The sequence below is a fragment of the Ruditapes philippinarum genome, unplaced genomic scaffold (assembly GCF_026571515.1).
Source record: "Ruditapes philippinarum isolate M1 unplaced genomic scaffold, ASM2657151v2 ctg1638_1_1_1_1, whole genome shotgun sequence".
Taxonomy (NCBI): domain Eukaryota; kingdom Metazoa; phylum Mollusca; class Bivalvia; order Venerida; family Veneridae; genus Ruditapes; species Ruditapes philippinarum.
In genome coordinates this window covers 228732-248895 of record NW_026865446.1, presented here as the reverse complement: position 1 = coordinate 248895, position 20164 = coordinate 228732, and the positions used below count along the sequence as shown (strand labels likewise).

At 31.2% G+C, this 20164-nt stretch overlaps 2 protein-coding genes across 2 annotated transcripts; both read left to right on the top strand.

The window, feature by feature from the left end:
- The first annotated feature begins 5561 nt into the window (after positions 1-5561).
- On the top strand, positions 5562-11631 carry LOC132729066 (deleted in malignant brain tumors 1 protein-like). Its single transcript, XM_060714810.1, has 6 exons — positions 5562-5685; positions 7169-7226; positions 8944-9200; positions 9806-10014; positions 10307-10701; positions 11355-11631. The coding sequence occupies exons 1-6, from the start codon at positions 5610-5612 to the stop codon at positions 11536-11538; spliced, it is 1179 nt and encodes a 392-aa protein (XP_060570793.1). The 5' UTR covers positions 5562-5609; the 3' UTR covers positions 11539-11631.
- A 5106-nt stretch (positions 11632-16737) lies between these two features.
- LOC132729069 (deleted in malignant brain tumors 1 protein-like) lies at positions 16738-20114 on the top strand. Its single transcript, XM_060714814.1, has 3 exons — positions 16738-17037; positions 18674-19068; positions 19726-20114. Exons 1-3 carry the CDS (start codon positions 16777-16779, stop codon positions 19907-19909), a joined length of 840 nt encoding a protein of 279 aa, XP_060570797.1. The 5' UTR covers positions 16738-16776; the 3' UTR covers positions 19910-20114.
- Positions 20115-20164: the final 50 nt, after the last annotated feature.

The window sequence follows — 20164 nt, the reverse complement described above, 5'->3', positions numbered from 1 at the left end:
CATTTTATTACATTTTGTTTGTTTCCATGCATTTAAATTTATTACACGATGAAGAATTTACAATTCGTAGCAATGCTGGTAATTACAATAGATTTCGCTTATAAAAGTCAATATCTGGAACGTTTGTGCAACTATATCCGAAACAATATGCATAAATGTACACACTTTAAATTAACTTCAGATTTGAAGGTATGAAAAACGTGTGCACGGTACTAATACTATTTGTACTATGCATGGTAATTAGTCATGCTGGTATATTTTATATACATGTAGTTTATTAGTTTAACAACATAACAAACCTACACATGTTCGACAATATATGTACATCTGATGTAAATATAGAAAATAACAACAACAACAACAAAAAAAAAAGAAAAGAAAAGGAATACATTTTGAAAATCTCGAAACTATGACAAAATTGTTGCTATGTATATATATTCGATTTTTAAAACCAGTTTTAATACCTTTTCAGTCGATTGTTGAATATTTTTGTGTACACATAAAATGAAATGTCAACCTCATATTACCAAAGGCAAACAGTAGATGTTTACAATTGTTGTCCAAGATAGGTTGTCATAGTAACAGTTAGAGTAGCTAATGGTTACATAACTTGTATAAATATGAATAATCGGAATACCTATACAGGACATGTGTGATTTCCAATGTGTATAAAAGACATAATATCATTTACTTGCCACAAATATTTTCATTACATTGTGAAAATATCAATTTAGAGGTTTGCATAGGTTATTTCACAAAATGAAGAATTTTTATGCGCTTTGGAGACAACATAATTACAAAGTAATGTTAAATATATTTAAATTAGTGTTGTTTGTTTATATAAATAAGGAAAGTTACTTTACAACAGGAAAAAGTATTCTTCAAATTTTAGTGTTTCTACTTTTGGGTTACATTTTTTCCTTTTATTCTTAACTAAAATATGAATTCGAATGAAGAGTTTAATTGTTTTACACCATACGTTGTTAATTCAAAACATTATTTTTAACCCTTGAATTTGTAATTAAATTTAATGTTTCAATGTACGTGTGAAGTTTCGGTGTTAAGTAACCAAAATTTAGTTTCATTTAGTAAGGCTGGTAAAACAATGTCATACATTTATCAATATTATCATACCATACATTTATAGTATTATATTAACTTATGTAGAAATATATAAAAAATGCTAGTAACTCTTTATACGTTATTTTTGTACAAACGAGTAATATTAAGTCATTAATAAGGAGCATACAGTGATGAGTTCTACAAAATTCTTCTCCTTTCTAGTGTAAAAAGGAGAAGAATTTAATAAGATTAGTCTTACGTTCTTATCCTATTCTTGAAATATGAATTTATTTAAAATATGTTTGATTTGTATGTATAAATATATGTATATATGTATTTGTTTATTTTCGGGAAATAAATATGTTTAAACTAGAAGCCAGTATAGCTTAATACTAAATGACTCAATATATCCCCGCGTAGGGTATTTTCGTGGGTATAAGGACACTGTCGTTGACGTAACGGATATTTTTCACAAATTTAATTAAATGCAATTAAGTTTAAATAAACCATTCATTTACATACACAAAATAATAACTTTTAACAGATGACCTAATTTTAACATAAAAATACAATGTACATACTTTCCGGTACTAAAGCAGAGCTAGCATTTTTCTCCGATGGGTATTTTCGTGGAACATGTGATTACTGATAAAACAGTTTTTAAGAAAGAAAAATCCATATTTTTTAGCATTAAATCCCTTTTCAAGCAATTATCATTGTTTTCAACACGATTAAAATGTCAGAAAACCTAAATAACAAAAACGGCAGGAAAAGGAACAGTTCACTATTTACATTTGGAGGTCTCACATAAATAATTTTTTACAATTGTGGCATAGGAAAGTGTCCCCAAGTCTCAAAACTCTAACTTCTGAGCAAATGTCAAGTATACCCATCTATGACATATATTACATCTCCCACACTTCCTGATAGTGAGATATGGGCACTTGTTTGTGTTTTGTGGGTAGAAGAGGTGACCATACTGAATAGATATGTAAATTAATTTACTTACCACTTCCGGGTTTTTGTCATAAGGTACCATCAGTCATTTGTCAAAAAAAATTACTATGTGAGACCACTTTTCATCAATGAAAGTCACGTGACCTGTGGTTGGGAGAATAGTCAAATTGTAGCCGAACTGTCAAATATTTTTGGTGTATTTTAAGACTGATTAGAAAATTGTCAAACTTTTGGGATTTAGGAAAACAGGTAAAAATATTTGTATCTACATAAATGGTATTTCTACTGACCTTCCTACATTCCATTTTTGAAAAAAAACTTTGGCAGTGTTTACATTAAATGCAAACTTCCAAGAAATTACGTGACCGGAACCATGTGTGCGCTCAAAACTTATTTATACCGGAAAAACGGTGAAACCACGAAAGTACCCCTCCCACGAAAATACCCGACGTTGTTACATGTATGTAAACTCTATTCTGTCTGTACATAGTCTCAATTTACTTGTACATCACATCTGCAGTTTCAGGGTCCTTCAAACTTGTTTTGTATTTAACATAAAATATCAAACAAAGTTGAAATGCGCATAGGAAGTAGTTTCACTGTTATTTATATTTTGTTTCTGGTGAGTGAGAAATTTAATCAATCATTTAGTTAGATATAGAGGATAGAGAAATCCCAACCTCGGACGATCTGTTCCATCGGGAGCTCGCCAAGGCTCGTTTTTGACAGAACCGATCTGGGATTTCTCTATCCTCTATCTAACCTAATGATAGATTCTATTAATACAGTTTACCCACAACTTACATATCACTGAAAGGGCCCAATTTTTTCTTCTAAACTTTTATTTAAAATTAAAATAACATAATTGTTTCTGTGAAAGAAGTGTTTAACTTTTCAATATCTATAGACATTTAAAGACAAGTATTATATATTTCCGAGCTAATAAAATTATCACTGTATATGCCAAACATCCCTTTTATTTATATTGTATCTTTACATTGTATCTTATCGAACCGATTCATCCATATACTGTCCATGACCGAAAATATTACATGGTTTGGCACTAAAAATTAATGTTTGACCATGGTTTCATTCGTGATTTTTTTTCAATTCAAAATAGATAAAAGTAACAGTACAATAATAAACAGTACAACACAAATTAAGAAACTGGCTCCACAAATAAGATATATAAAACTTGAATTTGATGAATCAAGATTACTCTTGATTTGAAAGGTTTAAATATAAATATCACCAACACATTTGTTTCAGCCAGTCAAATTCAGGAATTGAAGGCAATAAATACACATATAGAGGCAAACAGCATTCATCGAACTCCTTTAAATGAACCTATTTGTCTTGATACAGAGTGTGGACTTCAGTATATTTAAAAAAAATTACAATACTTTTTTCAAATATATGAAACGAATTTTGAAAGCTAATTTTTACAAGAGACCAAATACTATCGCCATCAATTAGGATTTAGATATAAAGTCAACAGACAAAGTCGCGTACAGAAAATTGTTTAACAAATGAAACAAATATTGTGTTTATTTGAGAGTTGTTATTGTATTGATTTTTTATTGCACATCATAAGCTGTCAGCTTTGTCTCTAATTACTGGCTCTATGTATTTTTTCAAATTCATAATTTAGCATTCAATTATTTGACACAGTTATATAAATTGAACACCTGTAAACTAATATTTTACATGTAACTTCCTGCTAAAGTTATTTGATGTGGATGTAGATCGAAACCATTTGTTTGTTATTTTACATAATATTTAGGGGATACAAACAGTTAATGCATTGTTTAAAATGGAAATCACATTTAATGACCATGCATTAATCATATTAATTAGTATGAGTCATCAGCAAGTTAAAGCCAAATAAAATATGAATATGATAAACACGTAGTGTGTATATTTCACCGATAAACTGATACTCCTCTTTTTAATCTACTCATCAATCAATATGATTTCTTTCTCCTACATAGAAATGTTTTATATTTTTAGTTCAATATGTCCAATAATATAATGACAATGACAAAGTTTAATTGCTTCTTGGCATTGCATAAATATAAGACACAGTATATTTATAGAGCACAGTTAATGCATTACAATTAACAAATTACAAATAACAACTTTGATATATCTGGAATTGACATCATACAAGATACCTAATAACGCATATTACACAGGAAAGATAATTGTTTATGTAAGACAAGCAAAAGATTATACGAGTTTCCTCCCATGTATTGTCCTCATTAACAAATGAACATCTGTAAATGTGAATCTATGTCAGTGCCATATGTCATGTGGTATAATATCTTCTGTTGGCCTCGTGTAACACTGTTGCTGATGCCTCAAAACTTTTATCTGCATTCTTTAAAATTCATAGCATTTTTTAAATGTTTTAAGTGCAAAAAAACAAAAGAAATTTGAATTTGAAAGTTTATCATAATAGAATGTATGATATTCAGCGTGGCGTTATTACATTGACCTTTAACAATTTAGCCATTATGAAATTGACAATTCAGATGTAATAATGAAGACTATGTTTAGATGTGGAACACTGCTGTAATCGGTGCAAGAAGGGTAGGGGAGGAACTGGGACGTCAATGGTAGCTTTTTGCTTCTTACGTTCATCCGTTAAACCGACTTTGCAACATTTCAAAACTGGCCGGTTTTTTTTGCGTTTTTTAAAGAATTGTTTTAATAGTATTTCATTCAAATTTGCCACTATTAAATTAACATTTATCAAAATTGTCATAATTAGATTAGCCTGAATCAAGTTAATTTAACCTTGATATGACTGCGTGTAATCAAATAGAATAATGAATGAGTCAGCGTTTCTTTTATAGCCTTTTCAAGAAAAAAGGGACTCGTTTACGTTAGTCTGTATATCCCCTTATTTAGATAATATCTCGAACGTATAGAAAAGAGACCCATATGAGTATTTTATTTGAATGTCAGGGATTTTTATTTTACTTGAAAAGTCACATCTTAAGCATGGTAACTGTAATTTTATGTATGTTTAGGGACCATTTCTCATAAGACAATGTATGCAGCAATCTGACCTGTAACCAAGTAGTACAACTAATAAACAAGCAGGAGTAGGTTATCATAGATTAAACTCTTCAATAGGCATCTCTTGTGACAAGTGGAGTGGATGGACACTTAACTCGTTATCGGAATATTTGCTATTAATGATTAATTTAAACAAAAGAGCCACTTAATGTATCTAATACTCTCACCTTTGAACCAGCCTTGAATCAGTGTAGCATCAAGTTAAGAGGCAAGAAGTCATGCAAGGGTTTCTAACAATATTGTATTAAAATATCAGATATCTGTAGACATTTATTCAAAAGCGTTATACATTATGTTATCTTTACCAAATCCCTCTTTTTATGTTACCATGCTACCAGATGAACAATTGACTAATGTACTTTTGTTACACAAACCAAAGTACATTTACACTTATATTTAAATAAGGCGAGACGTTTTTGCAGAAATCATAGTTTGAATATTTACTTCCAAGGCCTCATCACATCAAATAATATTAGATAGGAAATGAGCATTTCAAAACAGTCTTAATGTACACAAGTCTAATAAAGATGGAATTTAGTTATTTCTTATTAATATTTGGATTATTATTCACTGGTGTACATGGTAAGAAATGACTGTAGAAAAATACGATTAGCTACTTTTTAATGCCATTAACAGGTTTTCGCACATGCAAAACTTTAGAGTTATGTCCACTAATATCACACCCGGAAAATCTTTGCATAGCAAATCAATTTGCCTTTACAAAAAAAAAAACGGCCAAATGGCATATATCCGTAATCCAATGGCCAACAGGGCCAATATATCCGTCTTAATTTTAATTAATCCAAAAATGTTGTCATTTATTTTCAAAGTGACTATGACACCTTAATCCATATGTCACAGGGTCATTTTGTCTTTGTTAGGATACTCTGTAATTCATACCCATACTCTATATCATTCCCCTATCGTCTCTTTTTCAATCATTCATATCATTATTCAACTTCATACTAATAACTTCATTTGACCTGTAACACGTTGACGGGCCTCATTCACTTCATTTTTGAATTTCGATCACGGTTCAGAACTGTTCACTTATTACGGGAGAAAATGTGTAAGTGGCCGGAAAGCTCAGTCGGTAGAGCGGCGGGACGGTATTCCGAGGGTCCCGGGTTCGAGTCCCGGTCAGGCTGCACATTTTTCTCACCCTGTGACATTTGGCGCCTAACGGGGGCCGTGACTGATATAGCTCAAAGTTTTATTTAAATTGCTCTGTAACTCTGTGAAATTCGAGGACGAATTTCAATATAGCAGGGGTGTATGTAATGGTTCAGAACTGTTCACTATTAAGGGGAGAAGATGTGTAAGCGGCCGGATAGCTCAGTCGGTAGAGCCGCGGTACGGTATTCCGAGGGTCCCGGGTTCGAGTCCCGGTCAGGCTGCACATTTTTCTCACTCTGTGACACATAGGATTACGGATATATGCCATTTGGCCTTTTTTTGTAAAGGCAAACTGGAAATTTGTCCAGCATTACTTTGTGTATTTGAAATTGTTTGTTTTTCTTTTACATTATTATTACTCTTTGCCTTTGCTTGAATAGCAGCATCCACAGAATGACTAAGGTAATCTTATAACATGATTATCAAGTGACTGTGACTCTGTGAAACCCAGTTATTTTAGGGGAATCTCCCCACAGTGACAATATTATGGAGTAGCAAAAATCTCCTTTGTAGATCAAAGTGTCTATGACACCTAGTTATATAAGGGAAATTTCCCACAGTGAAAAAAATATCAAGTCAAGGAGAAGAAAAATATCTCCTTGTGTCGGCTTAACATATTCACAATTAGGCAGCAACATTTTTGCGCTCTGACAACACAATTTATATTTTACAACTCTCATTTATTTAACTGTCTCACAAGTACGCCTTTTGGTTCCATTTCAGTGCTTTACGATCCGACATGCAAGTCAGACTAGTCAGTTCGAAAAAGATCTTTTCATGTGAATGAAAATTTAGGTAAACTGGTATTCAAGGATAAGAGGAAATTTAACACGTTGACTTAAGTTCATTAATCAAACTGAAATTTGTTTAAATCCTCTTTTTATTTTAGGTCAGAAAATTTGTTGGGACTCAAAATGGTACAACGAATCTGTTACATTGAGAAATGGGTAGGTACCTATCATGTGTCTACATTACACATTGACAATGTATAACTACTATATTTAGATATAATTGTCAAGTCTATTAAAAGATGTTCAGCCCTTTGAATGGTGACCGAGGAATATATAGAAAAATAACTGTTTCTATGTTTAAGCCAAATTGTACAACTTACATGACGCTTTGCTTCATCACTATAACCTTTGTGATAATAAATATATCATAAGACAAAAAAGGGATTCCATTAAAATCTTACATTGCTTGTGTTACGATTGTTCTCTTCTGCCTAGATTCTATAATGATTCTATTATGATATGTAGTGGTTTTAAACCTAAATTACCGGTTAGTTATTATTGTAAACATATACTTAATCTTGTATTTAAATGGATAGTTGAATGTTTTATAGATAAATAAAAAAATATATAAATAATAATGTATTAGATTAGAAAATGTATTCATAACAATTATTTGATAAAACTGACAAATTTTTATTATTTGATATAAAATATAAAAATTTGTCCTTAAAATCATTCGAACTCAATACCATCCTAACCAATATTCGACCCAATATCAGTACCTGTTGGATGCTTGATTTCCTCAAATTCAGAAAACGATTATTAAATATAACTACATTATTAGGTATAAATAGAGCTCAAAGCTGTGGACAGAACCAGCCCGCATAGGTCAATCGGTTAGAGCGCGAGACTTGTAATCCCGACATTGTGGGTTCGATTCCCGGGCTGGCAAACTAAAATTACTATTCAGTCTTACGGACGAGAATTTGAATCGAGGTCCCATGTACGGGTGCTTAAACACTTAGCATGCTAAAGAACCGGGAAATGCTTCTTGAATTGGGGCGTCTTTCTTTATTTGTGATTGCACTATCCTCCAAAATCTAAAATGACTAATATTCTTATGGAGGACTCGCCCATATGGGCAACTGGTGGCGAGTATGAATACACGCAAAAACTCAAAGGACAGTCAGTCTCTGCCCAGCTTCTGCAGTCTCAATATCACAGAAATAATAAATATGTTAGATAAATTACTTGGAATCTCACACTATTTACGAAGTATATCAATTGCATCAATTTAACATTGCGTTGAGTGTAATTGTAAATACTAAAGTATTGAAAACTTGATATCCATGTGGTTGATATATATAATATATATATTAAATAGCCTAAGAAGTGACACCTTAATTTTATATCAAGTTCAATAAGAACTTATCAAATTTAACGTTACTGTTACAAACACTAGTTAATTAAACTTGATTAAATCATTTTAATCATTTGTAACAAATCAACTGGCAAAGTAGCCATAAGAAAAAATATGTATAAAACAGCTAGCCCGTTCACGTTATAATTTTTTTTTATATATCTGTATATACATATTTGAAAAGCAACATAAAAATAAATAAATAAATGAAAAGTGCACGGATTTAAACAAACATTTTTCAAAAATGTCATGCATTTTAAATGTTTTAAACTTTTAAGCTCGTTTAAAAGGACACAAATAACAACAGAATATCTCCACTGCTTACAAAATGATGCTAGAAACGAGTTCAGAAATTTACAGAAGTAATCAATTGAAATATACGTTTGTCTTTGTGACTTTTCACATTTATAAGAATACATAATATCACTGCCGCATCATCATTTGTTTTCTTTGTTGTTGATTTAATTACTTTGGATGAACAACAGATTGTAAATACCAAACCTTTCTTTTCAGATCAAATTATGAACATCAACCAGTAAGTGTATTAGATAAGATTTGCACTCAAGGATCAGTAATAGCTGCACAGTGTAAGGATATTAAGGGAGAGCCTTTTAATGTCAATTTCAATGATACAAATAATCATATTTATGTTGTTTGTGATCATATAAACGGACTTATCTGTCATCCATATCCACATATTCCGTACGCAACTTGTCTAGACTATGCTATTAGATACGGTTGCCGGTGTCCACCAATAACATCGACCGTCGGTAAGTTGTAATTTAGTCCTGAAATCGTTGTTTTTTCACATTTTTTTCAGAAACAGAGTAACGTGTTAATGAGTTCTTACTGTATTTCATCTGAGACAAATAGTAGAAATATCAGAGGCAACAACAACAACCCAAACAAACAAATAAATAAACAACAATTAAAATAACAATAATAATATATAGATGAATAATTAAAATGAATAAATAAAATAAAAATCTAATGATTGTTTATGACTGTGTATTTCTTTAAGCCAATGTGAGTGATATTATTTATCAAAATTGACTACAAGAATTATTGTAAAACGTTATTTAACATGACCAAGAAGCATTTTCAAATATAACATATTTTTCTTGTGTAGAAATATATTAATATTCTGAAACATACTCTTATTTTCAAACAATTTAGATACATTTTGGAGGGATGAATCAGAAAAACCCTAAAGTAAGCTATAAGTTAATAAATATTCATTAAAAGTTCATACAAAAAACGCTATATTTATGCTTTATATATCCTTTTTACATTGAAACAAGAATTTTAATAATTTAAGACATTATGAATACCACAGACATATCTGAGCCTAATTTGAATCATAATCTTTTTGCAGGAAGTCATCTTCTTCTTGAAGATGCTATAGAGGTCAAGTGTACAGCATCACACTGGAATATATCTGTCAACATGAGTCGCTTGCAGATGAAGTACCATTCAGTCAAACCAACCGATATATTTTTAGGCTCGGAGAAATGTCAAGGTCATCTTGATAACTCCATTTTGCTTTTTCAACAAAGCTTCAACACCTGTTCCACCTCTGAAAAAGTAAGCACATCAACGGAAAGTTCAGCATTCTCACTCCATAATCACCTTCCATTGTTAACAGTGTTATCACGTTAATGTAGAATCTGCTACAACTTATTTGATTATATTTATATCATTTGAGAAGCAATGAATTTTATGAGAATATATCTCATTATAAATATTTTGTACAACAAAGTAGATCTCTCACACTTTTTTTATTTACCCTTTTCACATTTGGTAAAAAAGTTAACAAATAGCGAATAACAAGTTTTGTAACAAAACGGTTTTCTTTATACCTACAATTCTATTTCAGTTTAATACGGACATGAATATTTACAAAAACAACCTATTCTACATTGTTTTCGACCCTGTTCGTCCATATGTGGTTCTGAAACACGAGTGGACTTTTAATGTAGAATGTGACGTCAATGCCAATGAAGTAACGTCATCGCACGTGGAACATATTACGGAAGTACATAATGCCTCGTTTACAAGTCACTACCGATTAACTATGACGTATTATAATGACGTTAACTTTTTACACCGTATATCCGGAAATCCCCTGAAGGTGGTACTTGGAGAAAATGTATTCGTTAAAGTATACACTACATTGCCTGATTGGGATACAAAAATGATACTAGACACGTGTTACACGAGGCCATCAGGAACAAACACATCAGCTATGGATGTCACGTTGATAAAGCAAGGGTAAGGAAAAATTGTAATATAAAAAAATTAGTTAGGCAGTTCCAGATAAAATAAGAATCACAAAGGTCGCCAAAAGCAAAACGTTGAAATTGATACCATTTCAGAATAGGTTTAATCTAAATGTTTAATTGCAGTGGTATGTAAAAGAAAAGAAATACTTTAATTTGTTTGACTTGTACTCCTTCACTCTCAAAGATTTGATAATAACGAAAGTAAGGAGATTCATCGATTCCCCGTTACTAACCGTTGTTGATTAAAATTAATTTGTAAAACATGTACGTTGTTTTAGTGATTTTTTATTTACTTTTTATCGGAACAGCCAATGCTTTTAATATTGGGGAAATTATCACAAATTCTAATAGAATACTTTGAAGATTTAACAAAATTTATTGAAACATTCACCTTTTCATTCTGGAAATAATAAAATGTTTTTAGTGCTTTTTTTCATATATATTTCAGCTGATTAGTAAAAGTAAAAATAATTAAAAAATATTCAACGTTTTTTTAATGGGAAAGGGCCTTTTTCGGCCTCAATCTTTTACAAAAGAAACTCACTTTATTCATTAAATGCACTCTATTATTACTTGGTTTTAGATCAAGATCTCACTAGGTAAACTTACTTTATAATAACCCATAGCTCTATTTTGTTCTAGATGCGAAGTTGACAGAAACACACATATCATCTCACAGTCTACCCACGAGACAAGATTTGTGTACAAAGATTTCAAGTATTTCAACAACAATGGAGGACTTGACATATTCTGTAACGCAACATTCTGTCACACTTCCGACTTTTCCGCACGGTGTACCCAAGCCTGTAAACACACAGTATCGTGAAATGGATCAGAGTAAAATCGCCATTTGAAATGTATATTTCTAAATCTGAAAACTTAAATTAATATATATCAAAGTTAAAAATGTAGGTAATTTGCAAAATACGGCTCCATAAACTGATTTGTTTACGCTTTAATCTATTGTTAAGATTTATATAAGAGACCTTTGGAACATTATTTATGAGGGTTAAATTACTTTATATGTAACTGTACTGATATAAAGATTTTTTGAACGTTGATTTGTGTAGATTTGTTTTTAAATATCTCAGTCCTTGGTCATATTCTATCTCAGGACCTGCAGATATTTGATATCGGACCTAATAAATATTTGATCTCGGACCTTGGATATATTTAGCCCTGACCCTACAGATATTTTATCTCAGACTTTGGGGACTTATTTGATATCAGTCTTTGGAGAGATTGCATTAGAGATGTTTTAATCTCAGTCCTTAGTGTTATATTCATTATCTTTCCTTTCAGAGCTTTTAGCAATGATAATGATTTCAGTGTTTCTTAGATACACTTTTTGATCAGCAAAAAATGTAATTTCATTTTGTTGACTGTATCTTAAGATATATAGAAATGGAAGAACATCATGCCTACATTTGCTGCATACAAGCAAACATGAAAAGAAAATGCGGGACGTTTTTGTTTACAAACCATTTCTGCAATAATCACTCAAGCGTTAAAAATGGTAAACTAGGTAAATTCTAAATTTGTTCATTAATTACCATATTGATTACCATATTTATAATATCAATGCAAGCATGCAATACAGGAAACAATCTGAGTAATTAACGTGTGATCATCGCTTACAAAAACGTTTCTACAAATGCAAACATGTATGCATGTAATAAATAACATTGAGATAAGGTTCATACTGTATAAACATTTCAACTGGACACCTTACGTTTTGCAGTAGAAAAATAACCAAGAGTATTGTTGATTGGTAAAACCGTAATATAACTGTATGTAATCAAATAATAATGCATGAGGATGCTATTTTTGTACCCAGCCTTTTCGAAGTAAAACGGAGGATATATAAATGGGCTTGTTTATGATTACATGGTCTGTATATTCCCTTGTCCAGAGGATAACTGTGCAAGTATGAATTAGACCCCTATAACAATTTCTTAATAGTCAGGAATTTTCATTTTTCTTTGAACAATTGCACCTTAAGCATAGGAACTCTATTTTAAAGTAGGTTTAAGGGCCATTTCGCACGGTGTTAGTCTATACTGACATTAATACTGTAGACTAGCATGTAATAAATTAGTACAAATAATGGATTCAACCTGAGTATGTAATCCTAGATTAGAATAATAAGTAGGCATCTCTTGTGACAAGTAGAGTGGATGGACACTTAAAGTCGTTATCTGAAAGATTAATTCAAACAAAGAGAGCCACTTAACAAATCTAATAATCATACCTTTGAACCAGCCTTGTATCTGTGTAGCATCATGTAATGAGGCAAGAAGACATGTAAGGGTTTCTAAAATAAATTGTATTAAAATATCAGTAATCTATAGACATTTATTTAAAAGCGTTCTACATTGTGTAAAATATGTTAGTTAACCCCTCCCCCTCAGTTAATGCTACTTCTTCTTACACAAACCAAAGTACATTTATATATATTCACATGAGGCGAGGTCGTCTGGATGTTTTTCAGAAATCATAATTTGAATTTCTACTTCCATGGCCTCAACACACCATATGGTATTAGATAGGAAATGAATATTTCAAACCAGTCTTGATGTAAGTTTAATAACGATGGAAGTAAATAATTTATTATTTATATTTGGATTATTATTTATTGTTGATGTAAATGGTAAGAGATGACTATAGTCTACCATAAGCTAATTTTTTAACGTTAACAACAAGTTGTCACATGTACAACGTTAAAACTATGTATTCATATCCGTAAAATCCTTGCACAGCTAAGTGATTTTTAAACTTAGGTGTCATAGTAACTTTAAAAAATAGATATATATTTGATTTGAGGATTAATTGAAATTAAGACACATATATTACCCTGTTATCCTTAGGATAATATGTTCGCTCGGATATATGCCATTCGGGCGGTTTTTGCAAAGTCCATTTAAAATTGGTTTTTTTTTTACATTATAAATACTCTTAAAAATAACAAAGAAATAGTTACATGTGAATGACAATAAAGATATAGTGGTATTTAAAGTAAAGAGGCATTGTAAGACGTTATATCGAGAGGTTAAATGGCCTCGCAATCAATATTACAATAATTATACCTTACATAGTAATCTGAGATTGTAATTTATGTTATAATGTTAAAATTATAATAAATAAAAATAATGTTAAAATTATAATCAATAAAACATCAAGGTTTTGAGTAACCGTTTTTCTTTCATAATTGGCATTTATCATACAGTTTTGTATACCTGAACATAAAACTGTTGCAACACATTTAGCATTGGTATGAATGTTTGTTTTTTATCATTAATTGATATGTTGAACAAGTCAGTTGAAACCAGAATCCAAAAGCGGATTTTGGAATCATCAAATTTTTAGTATTAACTCGCAGAGACAAGCAGAAAGGTAAATGGGCTTAGAGTTAGATATATATATATTTTTTTAAGTTTGCGTCAAAACTTTACTTATTTCTTCGGCTTTGTACTACAGTACTTTTGGTGCCGTCTTTAACATTTAAAAGTAAATAAAGCGTGCTCGAAATTGCTTTAATTCTCGTTGCTATTCTTTATTTTAGGTCAGAAAATTTGCTGGGACTCAACATGGTTCAACGAATCTGTTGGATTGAGAAACGGGTCGGTACTTATCTTTTGTGTACATTGCATAATGACATTGTAGCATTATTCTGCGATAAAATAATTATTGTCAAGTCTTTAAAAAAACAACAGTTTCGATATTTTAAAGATAACCGAGTAAATATGTAAGGAAATATTTTTTTCTATGTTTAAGCCAACTCGAACAAACTTACCTGACGCTTTGCTACATCAATATAACCCAAGTTATTATAAATATAAGTGACAAAAAGGGCTTCCATTTAAAAACTTAAACCGTTTATGAATTATTTCTTTTGTTTTTGCTGATCAAAGGAAGTATTCGGTGCTCTTCAAGTCGTACTGCACTCAGTGATAAATATATGTTCATCAGAAATAAGTTAATTTATTTAATTTTACCTATGAAATATGGTGCTATATCAGTCAAATGTATTTCATATTTTTTAAAAATAAATATGAAATATAAATATGAAAGTGGGCGGAGTCAAAACTCATATTTATTTTAAGGGACTTCTTTGGCCATTTTGTTTTAAAAATCTGATAAATACAAACAACTTTTTGTTGAATTTTGTTTTGAAAACTATGTAGAATGATAGAAAATGGTCTAACTAAGAAAATAAATCCGAACACCAATATCTTTAAATCAGACATTAACGCTGTACAGACGTTTAAAAATTTGTTTACGTGACGTCACAATCTAGCGCTAAATATCGCGTGCAAAACAAGACGATACTTATATTTCTGCGCGCTGTATAATTGCAGTTGCGTAGCAGGCAAGGGAGTTCATAACCATTTTTCTTTGATAATGAAATTAAATATACGGGTTATTTTTTCGTTTTTCGTGAAATATGATAAAACGAAAAAATATCCTCTTAGTATAAAATATTACATTGATTGATTCAAGTCAAGAAAATATATATATTCATGTTGTACTTATATATTTATTGATAAAAATATTCATCTTTAAAATAAATTGATATATTTTTATTCTTATGACGTTGAAGTATATACAGGAGAAACACCGTAATCTGAAAGCTCTTCTTTTTTGGAGAATAACTACATATGAATTAATTCATGAGAACATTTTTTTTCACTTTCCATAATATTTGTTTTGTTCATTAATAGAATAGTTTTAACCTCGAGTAAAACATAAAAGACCATTAACAGGAATAAAATTTCACAACTTACAAAATATTGTTAGAAACGAATTCAGAAATTTGAAAAATAATCCAAACCACAGTTGATTGAAATATATGTTTTGCTTGTTAACATTGCCTTTTTATAAGAATAATAGTGCAATCAAATGAATCTCACATCCGCAACATCATGATTTTTTTCTTTACCTAATTCATTTCATTGACTGAACACGGTCTAGTACTAAAAATTAAGAGAATGTTAACTTTATTTTCAGATCAAATTATGAACATCAATCAGTAAGTGTCTTAAATAAGATTTGTCCTAACGGTCAAGTAATTGCGGCACAGTGCAGGGATGAAAAGTGGGAGCCCATCAGTGGTATACAGAACAATTCAGTTGTTCAATATACAGCAGTGTGCAATCATGTAAACGGGCTTATATGTCAACCCTATCCAAATTCTCCGACGGCATTTTGTCCAGACTTTGCTATACAATACGGTTGCCAGTGTCCACCAGAAACAACGACCGTGAGTAAGTTGAAAACTATTGTTTTGAAATCGTTGTTTTCAAACAAATTTCAGCAACAGTGTAACGTATTTATAAATTCTAACTATACTTCATCTGAGACAAACAGTAGAAATAACAACAGCAGCAACAAGAAACCAATTGGCCCAAAAATCGCAAACAAACAAATAAACAAACAAATAAACAACAACAACAACAATAACAACAACATTAATATAACAATAATAATTAGAAAAAAATAATAATAGAAATAAAGATAATGATGACGACGACAACAACAACAACAACAACAACAATAATAATAATAATAAAAATAGTAAATAAAAATAATGATGATAATAATAATAATAATAATAATAATAATAAGAAGAAGAAGAAGAAGAAGAAGAGAAAGAAGAAGAAGGAGAAGAAAAACAACAACAACAAAAATTATGAATGTTTATGACTTTTGTATTTTTAATTAGCCAATGTAGTTCTACTAAGTATGAAATATTTTGTATTTTTAATTAGCCAATGTAGTTCTACTAAGTATGAAATATTTTATTATACAAAATGGTCTACAAAAATCATTGTAGTAAGGAATTAAATATGAACAATAATAGTGTTAAAATATATTTTTGTAGAAATATGATAATATTATTAAACGTATACTCTTATTATCAAACAATTTAGAAATGAACCAGAAATACCCTGAAATAAGCTATAAGTTCATTAATATTTATAAAACGGTCATACAACAAACACTATATTAATGCGTAATATATCGTCTTTACATTGAAACAAGAATTTTAACAATTAAACACATTATGAACATCACTGACATTTCTGAGCTTCATTTGAATCATAATCTTTTTTCAGGAAGTCATCTGCGACTTGAAGATGCTATAGAGGTCAAGTGTACAGCATCGCACTGGAATATATCTGTCAACATGAGTCTCCTGCAGATGATGTACCATACAGTCAGACCAACTGATCTTATTTTAGGCTCGGGCAAATGTCAAGGGCATCTTGATAACTCCTTTTTGCTTTTTCAACAAAGCTTCAACACGTGTTCCACCTCTGAAAAAGTAAGAACCTAAACAAAAAGTCCGGCATTCTCACAAGACAGTCATCTAGTCTACAGTGTAATCATTTTTGTGTAGAATCTACTACAACATTTTTGATTACTTTTATATCGTTTAACCCATTACTTCATGAGCATTTTGTGAAAAAATGGCTGTTTTCATTGAAAAGTCACCCGTTACAAGTTCAAATTGCTATAATACTATAAAAACTGCCTCAACACTAATCAAACTTGGCACAATTGTTGACTGGACCATTGCCCTTGCAACAACATGCTCAGGCTTAAATTTTCTGTTACCATGGCAACGAGGGGACATCTCAAAATTGCCAAAAATCACTATTTTGCGTTGATTTTTTCCACCAAAATTGTTTTCAAAGTGCTGTAACTTCTCAATGGATTGAGATAGAGTCAAATGCTTTTCAGCGTTGGTTACACGTTACCTTATGATTAATCTGGGGTCATTTACAGCCTCTCACAAGTCCAAAATTTTCTTGGCGATGAGGTGGACTTTGCCCCCCTTTAAACCCCCCAAACAGAAGGGGGGCACATCCCCCTTCTGGCAACCCCCTGATGTATCTTTCGGTTGGGGGGCCGCGCCGAAAAAGAGGTCACTTTTTTAACAACATTTCTCAAACAAAAACAAGTGTTTGGGGCCTAAATAAGGCATTTTTCCATCATTTGAGACAACAAAAAGGGGGGGGGGTGAAAAAGGCGTTAAAAGGCGTGTGTATGACGTAATTGTTTAACAGAAAATGATGAAAATACTTGAAATTACCCTAAATCGCGTTTTTTCATGTTTAAAGATGGCCTGTCATATAAATTTGAAGAAAAATTGTTGTTTTGTAGATTTTTTTTTCATTAACCCATTACTTCATGAGCATTTTGTGAAAAATGGCTGTTTTCATTGAAAAAGTCTCCCGTTACAAGTTCAAATTGCTATAATACTATAAAAACTGCTTCAACACTAATCAAACTTTGCACAAATGTTGACTGGACCATTGCCCTTGCAACAACATGCGCAGGCTTAAATTTTCTGTTACCATGGCAACGAGGGGACATCTCAAAATTGCCAAAAATCACTATTTTGCGTTGATTTTTTTCCATCAAAATTGATTTCAAAGTGCTGCAACTTCTAAATGGATTGAGATAGAGTCAAATGCTTTTCAGCGTTGGTTACACGTTACCTTATGATCAATCTGGGGTCAAGTCTAAAATTTTCTTGGCGATGAGGGGGACTCCGCCCCCCTTTAAACCCCCCAAACAGAAGGGGGCACATCCCCCTTCTGGCAACCCCCTGATGTATCTTTTGGTTGGGGGGCCACGCCGAAAAAGAGGTCACTTTTTAAACAACATTTCTCAAACAAAAACAAGTGTTTGGGGCCTAAATAAGGCATTTTTTCATCATTTGAGACAACAAAAAAAGGGGGGGGGTGAAAAAGGCGTTAAAAGGCGTGTATATGACGTAATGGGTTAAGAAGCCAAGTATTTTTTTTAATCTTACTTATTATAACTATTCTGTACATCAAAAGTAGATATCTCTTACTCTTTTCATTACACATTTGTACCCAATTCACATTTGAACAAAATACCGTCAAACAGCTTGTTACAAGTTTTATACTATACACACAATTCTATTTCAGTTTAATACAGACATGAATATTTACAAAAACAACCTATTCTACATTGTATTTGATCCTATTCGTCCATATGTGGTTTTGAAACACGAGTGGACTTTTATTGTGGAATGTGACGTCAATGCCAATGAAGTAACGTCATCGCACGTGGAACATATTCCGGAAGTACATAATGCCTCGTTTACAAGTTACTACCAATTATCTATGACGTATTTTAGTGACGTTAACTTTTTACACCGTATATCCGGAAATCCCCTGAAGGTGGTACTTGGAGAAAATGTATTCGTTAAAGTATACACTACATTGCCTGATTGGGATACAAAAATGATACTAGACACGTGTTACACGAGGCCATCAGGAACAAACACATCAGCTATGGATGTCACGTTGATAAAGCAAGGGTAAGGAAAAATTGTAATATAAAAAAATTAGTTAGGCAGTTCCAGATAAAATAAGAATCACAAAGGTCGCCAAAAGCAAAAAGTTGAAATTGATACCATTTCAAAATAGGTTTAATCTAAATGTTTAATTGCAGTGGTATGTAAAAGAAAAGAAATGCTTTAATTTGTTTGACTTGTAATCCTTCACTCTCAAAGATTTGATAATAACGAAAGTAAGGGGATTCATCGATTCCCCGTTACTAACCGTTGTTGATTAAAATTAATTTGTAAAACATGTACTTTATTTTTAGTGATTTTCTATTTACTTTTTATCGGAACAGCCAATGCTTTTAATATTGGGGAATTTATCACAAATTGCAATAGAACACTTGGAAGATTTAACAAAATGTATTGAAACATTCACCTTTTTCATTCTGGAAAAAATAAAATGTTTATAGTGCTTTCTTCATATATATTTCAGCTGATTGGTAAAAATATAGATAATTAAAAAATATTCAACGTTTTTTATTTAATGGGAAGGGGCCTTTTTCGGCCTCTATCGTATGCAAAGTAAACTCATTTTATTAATTAAATGCATTCTATAATTACTTGGTTTTAGATCGAGAACTCACAGAGGTAAACTTATTATAATAAGCCAATAGTTCTATTTTGTTGTAGATGCGAAGTTGACAGAAACACACATATCATCTCACAGTCTACCCACGAAACAAGATTTTTGTACAAAGATTTCAAGTATTTCAATAACAATGGAGGACTTGATATGTTTTGTAACGCATCATTCTGTCACACTTCCGACTTTTCCGCACGGTGTACCCAAGCCTGTACTCACACAGTCACGTGAAATGGATCAGAGTAAAATCCCCATATGAAATGTATATTTCTAAATCTGAAAACTTAAATTACTTTTAGTTTTTGACAAAATATATATCAAAGTTAAAAATGTAGGTATTTTGCAAAATACGGCTCCATAAACTGTTTTGTTTACGCTTTAATTTATTGTTAAGATTTATATAAGAGACATATGAAACATTCTTTATGACGGTCAATTTACTTTATATGTAATTGTACTGATATAAAGATTTTGTGAACAACGTTG